Source organism: Geospiza fortis, unplaced genomic scaffold (assembly GCF_000277835.1).
Source record: "Geospiza fortis unplaced genomic scaffold, GeoFor_1.0 scaffold27, whole genome shotgun sequence".
Taxonomy (NCBI): Eukaryota; Metazoa; Chordata; class Aves; order Passeriformes; family Thraupidae; genus Geospiza; species Geospiza fortis.
In genome coordinates this window covers 2,152,138-2,159,062 of record NW_005054329.1, presented here as the reverse complement: position 1 = coordinate 2,159,062, position 6,925 = coordinate 2,152,138, and the positions used below count along the sequence as shown (strand labels likewise).

Sequence of the window (6,925 nt, the reverse complement as noted above, 5' to 3'; positions counted from 1 at the left end):
CGCCGCAGCAGGGGGTGCTCGGACTGGTCGCTGGAGCACGAGTTGCGGTGGTGGCTCGTCTTGATGCCCCAGTGCTCCTTGACATCCTTGGTGTCCTCGCAGTCCTCAACATTGATTGAGATCTGTGACTAGAAGCCCAGCAGGTCACGCGGGATGGGGGGTGGCCAAGGGGGCTTTGGCCTGTGCCTGGCACGGTGGGGTCTCTCCCATGGGGTGGGATCTCTCCCACGGGGTGGGATATTTTGGGGTTTTTTTTGGGTTCCTTCCTCTGACCCCAATGGGCTCTGCCAGCACTTTGCCTCTGCACTGCAAGAACTGCCAGGCTGGCAGATTTCACAGAATTCCAGAGTGGTTTGCATTGGAAGGAGTCCACTCCTTGCCCACTCCTTGCCATGGTCCACCAGACCAGGCTGCTCCAGGTCCTGTCCAACCTGGCCTTGAACTTCCCAGGATGGGCCAGCCACAGCTTCCCTTGGATAAGCTGAGGGGAGTCTTGTGGGCACCTCACACAGGATCACCTCCGGGATATCTGCCCCAGGAGCAGCCATGCCCTCATCTCCCTCGCTTCCCTCTTACAGCATCTGTGCTGCCACATGTCTGACCCAGCAATCCCCACTGGTGAGCAGGAATTTATTAATAAAGCCTTTTAAAGCCTCTCAAGGAGCTGGGTTGCATTTAATTAAATGTCAACTTTCAGCTCCCTGTCACTGCTTCCTTACAAAGTTGAACACTGAAGGTATTTAAAGGGATCCCGGCTGCCTCCCTTGCTCCTGATCCCAGTTAATTACATCAGGGCACTGAGGCTCAGCCAATATCTCCCTTCCATGGGGACTGGCAGGGCTGTGCTGGCACTGGGGCTGAGAGCTGGCACAAAGCACAGGGTGGCTCCCATGGCCAGAGCCAGCCCAGGGCTCAGCCAGGGTGGGGGACGGGGGCACGGCCGGGCGCAAGCGGCACTCACCTGCGCTCGGATGTCGTGGGGCTGCAGCAGGCGAGGAGGAAGGGAAAACCACGAGTCAGTGCAGCAAAGGGGCAGCCCTGCTGTGCCCACCCTGCTCCCCAAGGTGCCCAGGGTGTGGCAGAGCCGAGAACATCCAGCACTGACCAGAGAGACCCCGACCCAGCTGGGGAACCAGGACAGCACCACCCAGCGCAGCCCCTCGAACAAAATAAACACAAAAATTCCCCTTCCCCTGCTCTCTCCCCTCCCCACTCTGCTGCAGCCAGGTCTGAGGTGCTCCAGGGACCAGCACCCTCCTGGATCCCAGCTTGGCTGGCACCACAGCCCCCTCCCAGCCCGTGCCCTACCTCGGAGGTGGCGAACATGTGCGACTCCGTCCTGTAGATCCCAATGGGGATCTCGGCACTGGAGGAGCAGAGCTTCTGGAACAGGCGTCCGTACGTCCGGATCCACAGATCGTCCTCAGTGATCTTCATCTGAGCAACACAGGGCCAGCATGGACCCCCACTGCGCCTCAGACTCCTCCTGAGCTCCACCCACTTAATCCATGACCATCCCAAAAGTGATTTCCACCAGAAAATCAGGGGCAATTTCTGACCTCGGCCTTCAAAACAGGGAGCTTGGTCCTCGGCAGCTCTTGGGCTTTTGGCAGCACTGAGGTTCCCCAAAATGGAGGGGAACAATGACCTGGCAATGCTGCTCTGTCACTGTGATATTTTATGAAAAATCCCTTTGCCAGGATTTCTTCTCCTGGCAAGACCAGAAGCCTCAGCTTCTCCATGTTTTGCTGCTTTGGAATGTGATTTGGAAAATTGTTTACCCAGCATGTGAATTGTTTCTAATTAATGGCCAATCACAGCCAGCTGTGTCACCCTCTCTGAGGAGTCACGAGTTTTTATTATTCATTCTTGTCTAGCCTTCTGTCTGTATCCTTTATCTTTCTTTAGTATAGTTTTAGTATATCATTAATATAATATAATATATCAGCCTTCTGAGAACTTGGAGTCAAATTCTCATCTCTCACGTTGCCCTGGGGACCCCATAACCCCATGCTGCTCCCTCCGGGGGACCCCACAACCCCACACTGCTCCCCCCCATATCTGCAGAAGAGGAGAACCCCCAAGCCCGTGCACAGGGTGACAGATACCACCAGATCCAGGCCCCTTGCTGGTGGTTTCAGCCCAGGGCACTCAGCACGTACCGCACAGAGGTACCCGGAGCCTGGCGTGGTGTCGAGGCCCAGCAGCAGCCGAGTGATGGTGATCATGTAATCCTTCACGAATGACTGCAGAGACATTTGGGCAGCAAACCAGGGAAAGGTTGGCTCAGCTGCTCCCTGGGGGATGCCACAGCTGCAGGGCTGTGTCTCACCTGGTAGAGCAGCGTGTCCAACATGCTGATGCTGAAGACTCTCCCGGCGGCGAAGGGCAGCCGGAACATGAAGGCCAGGTTGGAGCCGTTCTCTCGCTCTCTCTGCAAGAAAAAAGGGAAGTTTGAGCTCAGATTGCACAGAAAATTAGAGGACGCATGGCAATGGGAGGGCACAGGTGTAATGTTTCTGGTGGGTGTGGCAGGAGGAAACCAGGGCAGCATCTTTGCACTGTAGAAAAAGAGGGTTTTTTTCTCCATGGAAATGTGTGAGACATTATTGGGTTTTCTGGACATGGGAAAAGCACAGGACTTTAAAGAGCTCAAATGTAGTCAGTCACTGTCAGTGTTGACTTCTCAGGCCCCTGTGAAGGGAACAACCTCCTCTTACCTTTTCTAGCTTGGAAAGGGCCAGAGAGTAACTGTCCTTTGCTCTGAACTGCATGAACCTCATGTTGGAGGGGTGGGTCAGCTCCGTGATAATGCTGAGGCTGGGGAAGAGCCTGCAATGGAAAGAGATCTGTTGTCCTGCAGCTGTCTGAAAGGATTTAAAGCCTGAAGAACACCACAGTCATCCCTGTGCTGTCTGAGGTCAGAAATAGCTGGTTATACGCTGCCCTGCAGCAAACCCAGTGCCAGATGTGTCCCGCTGTCCATAGCCACCACCCCAGGCACTGGCACCCATCCTGGTCTTGTCCCCTCACCTGAACATGGTCTGGACGTTGACAATGGTCTTGGCATCTGCCATGTAGTCCTCCTCGGCACTCATGGTGCTCTCCTTGTCCACCACCACCAAGTTGTCAGCGTAGATGATGCCACACTGCAGCAAACTGTCCAGGCTGGGCAGATCCCAAAGAGAAGAGCGCAGGGTCAGCCCTTGGAAACGACACAGGGAAGCAGCACAGGGGTTCCACGGCGAGCCCAGGCTGCTCCCAACCTGCTCTTCACCTGCTCGCATCTCCCAGGGAGGGGTTGACAACTTGAGAAGCCCAAGGTGGGCTCAGCTCTACGCTACCAACCCTGGGGCTTCTCACGGGGTGACAGAATAGTCTGGGCCGGGGTAAATGCAACAATTCTGGCACGACAGCCACCCGTGGGAACACCTACTTGTCAATGGTGCCCTCCATGTAGTAAACCATGGGGAAACAGCAGATGGCCTCCAGAAAGTGGTGCTCAGGCCTGGGGGGAGAGCCACAGAGAGCGAGGTGGTTCAGCACGTCCATGCAGCAGAGACAGACACAAAACCCCAGCGCCAGCCAGCCCAGGTGCCCAATGGTGCCACCACTGCTCCCTCACACTCCCACCCCGCAGCACGAGCTGCCCGGGCAATGCAGGGAGGGCTCTGTGGGAGGGAGAACACCCCTGGAGAAGTACTTGCTTGTTGTCCAGCAGCAGCACGATGGGGTTGAGCTCCTTGCGGGAGCGGTAGTAGGCGCGCAGCGGGACGATGAAGTTGTAGAGGCCGTTCCCCGCTGTCTCTGCAGAAACGATGATCAGCTTGTTCTTGAACCCGTAGGCCTTGGCGTCCTCAAAGCTGTTGTGTTTGCAGCCCTGTGCGGGGTGGGACAGCCCAGCTCTCAGTGGACACGTCCTGGGGGCTCAGCCCAGGCAGCCCCCGCAGCCCCTGCACACCTTGTCCAGCCTCAGGCAGCAGAACGGGGCTTTCTCGGGCAGGAGGTGGCACAGGGTCGGGGAGCTCCCGATGTAGGGCGAGTTTGGGGGGTAGCCCTTCACGTACCTGCAGCAGGGAGAAATCTGTGTGAGGACAGGGAGAGCTTGCCATTTATCCAGCACTCAGGTGCCGGGGAAAACATTCAACAGCAACACTGGCAAATGCCCTGCAAAACTCTGCTGCAGCAGCTGGGAACTCCCTGAATATACATATCTGAATATACATATCTGAATATACATATCTGAATATACATATTTGAATATACATATTTAGGAGTATTTTTTGCAACATAAAGGGCCATGAGGTTGTAAAGATGCAGGAACAGAACGCTCATGAAAAAGCCAGCAGGAGCTGAGCCTGGGCACCCCAGGGCACCACCGAGCACCTCTCATGTGCCATGGTCCCAGTGCCTCTGAAACTGGAACAAACTGGGCACAGCCATGTCACTGTGATATTTTATGAAAAACCCCTTCGCCAGGATTTCTTCTCCTGGAAAGATGAGAAGCCTCAGCTTCTCCATGTTTTGCTCCACTGGAATGTGATTTGGAGAATTGTTTACCCTGCATGTGAATTGTTCCAACTTAAGGACCAATCCCAGTCCAGCTCTGTCAGGACTGGTCAGTCACGAGTTTTTATTATTTGTTCCTTTCTAGCTTTCTGATGTATCCTTTATCTTTCTTTTGTATAGTTTCAGTATATAATTTTCTTTTAATATGATATGATATGTTATGATATAGTATGATATGATATAGTATGATATGATATGTTACTGTATAATATGGTATGGCATAATATGGTATAATATGGTATAACATGGTATAATATAATATAGGTATAGTATAATATAATATAATATAGTACAATATATTGTAATGTAGTGTAATATAATGTAATCTAGTATAATATAATATAGTATAGTATAATATAGTGTAATAAAATTTAATATAATGTAATATCATATATCATATCATATATCATATAATGTAGTATTGTGTCATATCATATCATATCATATCATATCATAATAAACTGGCCTTCTGAGAACTTGGAATCAATTCTCATCTCTTACATCGCCCTGGGGATCCCAACACCACCACAACAACTGGTGAGCACACAGCCACAATGAGCCAGAGGCAGCTGAATCACACCAGACCCCAGTGGAACGAACCAGACAGAGAGAGAGCGACTCACTCGAGCACTGCCGAGCCCTCCTCGTCCGACTGCGTCATCTCGTCCTCGGACTGGTCGCTGAGGAGGTCGCAGGGCAGCAGGGAGGAGGTGTCAGCCAGCTCCAGCACCGGGGCGATGCTGGGCCGGCGCGTGCCCGAGCCGTTCTCGGCAGGCAGGGCCAGCTTGCTGCTGTTGGCAGGGCGGCACTCGGTGTTCTGCAGGTCCATGGCCACTGTACCTGGACACACACGGGGGAGGGAGCACGGCAAACACGCTCTAAGGGAGGGAAATGTCACAACAGCCTCCTGTCCCCAGGCCCTGCACAGGGATGAGGCAGCCCAGATGATGCTCAGCTGTTGGTGGGCAGGGGGAATGCAGGTAAAGCCCTCACTGGTGGTCTCCACCTGTGCGCAGCAGCTCACCAGGGCCCAGCTGTCCCTGGGGCTGTGCCTCTCTCCATTCCCCTCACAGTTCCATGGCCAGCTGAACCTCTGCTCTCTGAACTGCCAAACCAGGCTCTGCAGGAGTTTTTGCCAGGCTGATGTGTCTCTGACAGGACAGCCCTGCAGCCCAACCCCTGCCCACAGCTCCTCACAGGCTCTGGGAGACACCAGCCAGGTCAGGAACCACATCTGCCCTGGCACTGCCCTCCCTGTGGATGTCCCTTCACCCCAGGGAGGGGCAGGCAGGCAGCAATGCCCTCACCCCCCTCCCACATCCCTCCCGAGCAGCTCCAGGCCTTAGAATCTCAGAATCCTTAAGGAGAGAAAAGTCCTCTAAGATCGAATCCAGTCATTCCCCCAGCACTCTCAACCTGCCACTAAATCATGTTCCCAAATGCCACATCTACAGGTCACTTAAATCCCTCCAGGGATGGTGACTCCACCACTGCCCTGTGCCAATGCTTCACAGCCTTGTCTGTGAAGGAATTCTTCCTAATATTCAACAAGACAGACTTCCCCATCCAGTCCTCCAGCAGCTTCTAAAAACCAAACACATTGATGGAGTGTCCCAAGAAGCAGAGCCCAGACATTGGCCTTGGCAAACACCCTGCCCTGCTGGCACTCACGTCATGTCTGTCTGTCCCTCTCATCACCTCTGCCAGAGGTCCCTCTGAGTGGAGCTGTGTGAGGAGAGCTGTGACAAACAGCGCTCAGCAAAGCGCTCTGAGGCCTGCTGGGGGATAATCTATGCAAATTGCTGCTCAGGAGTACAAACACATAAATTATTTGCTTGAAATATAATGTGCTTGTGTGGCTCAGCTCCTCCAAAACTTGCTCTCCCCAGATACAAGAGGGAAGTAATGACTCATGGTATTTTTCACTTGCACAAATGCACCGCTGGCTGCAGGGAGAACAACAGCTTGGGAACCATAAATGTGATTTAGGGTGTGCCCCACGGCATTTCTTCCTCCAGCCTTGGAAATAATTGGGGCCTAAATCCAGGCTTGGGGCATTTATGCAAATACCCTTAATGATAATGGACATCACGAGGTTTAATAATGATATTTGAGCTTGTTGAGAGCATGCAGAGTGCAAGAAAATGTGTATTTTACTGGTGAGATGGCTGGGAGAGAGCATGGAAAAGGATTTTGGGGGGGAGCGTGGCAAGGAGAGTGCAAAATACAAAATAAACCCAAATGTGGGGAGGAAACTGAACCCAAAGGAACCCAAAGGTGGGGGAGGCGATGGAGGGGGGTGTGCCAGCCCCTGCTGCCCCCCGAGCCCCCCGACTCACCCATGCTGGCGATGATG

General features: G+C 53.4%; 1 protein-coding gene across 1 annotated transcript in view; it reads right to left on the bottom strand.

The window, feature by feature from the left end:
• The window catches only part of KCNT1 (potassium sodium-activated channel subfamily T member 1), a gene marked incomplete at its 5' end in the record, with an annotated part of 26,299 nt that overhangs the window by 8,712 nt on the left and 10,662 nt on the right, over positions 1-6,925 (bottom strand). Inside the window, 12 exons of the mRNA XM_031057279.1 lie at positions 4-128; positions 962-982; positions 1,309-1,437; positions 2,163-2,246; positions 2,333-2,434; positions 2,721-2,832; positions 3,034-3,168; positions 3,437-3,508; positions 3,708-3,880; positions 3,962-4,067; positions 5,193-5,409; positions 6,909-6,924. Coding sequence (XP_030913139.1) covers positions 4-128; positions 962-982; positions 1,309-1,437; positions 2,163-2,246; positions 2,333-2,434; positions 2,721-2,832; positions 3,034-3,168; positions 3,437-3,508; positions 3,708-3,880; positions 3,962-4,067; positions 5,193-5,409; positions 6,909-6,924 — 1,292 coding nt within the window. The remainder of the gene's footprint in view (positions 1-3; positions 129-961; positions 983-1,308; positions 1,438-2,162; positions 2,247-2,332; positions 2,435-2,720; positions 2,833-3,033; positions 3,169-3,436; positions 3,509-3,707; positions 3,881-3,961; positions 4,068-5,192; positions 5,410-6,908; position 6,925) is intronic.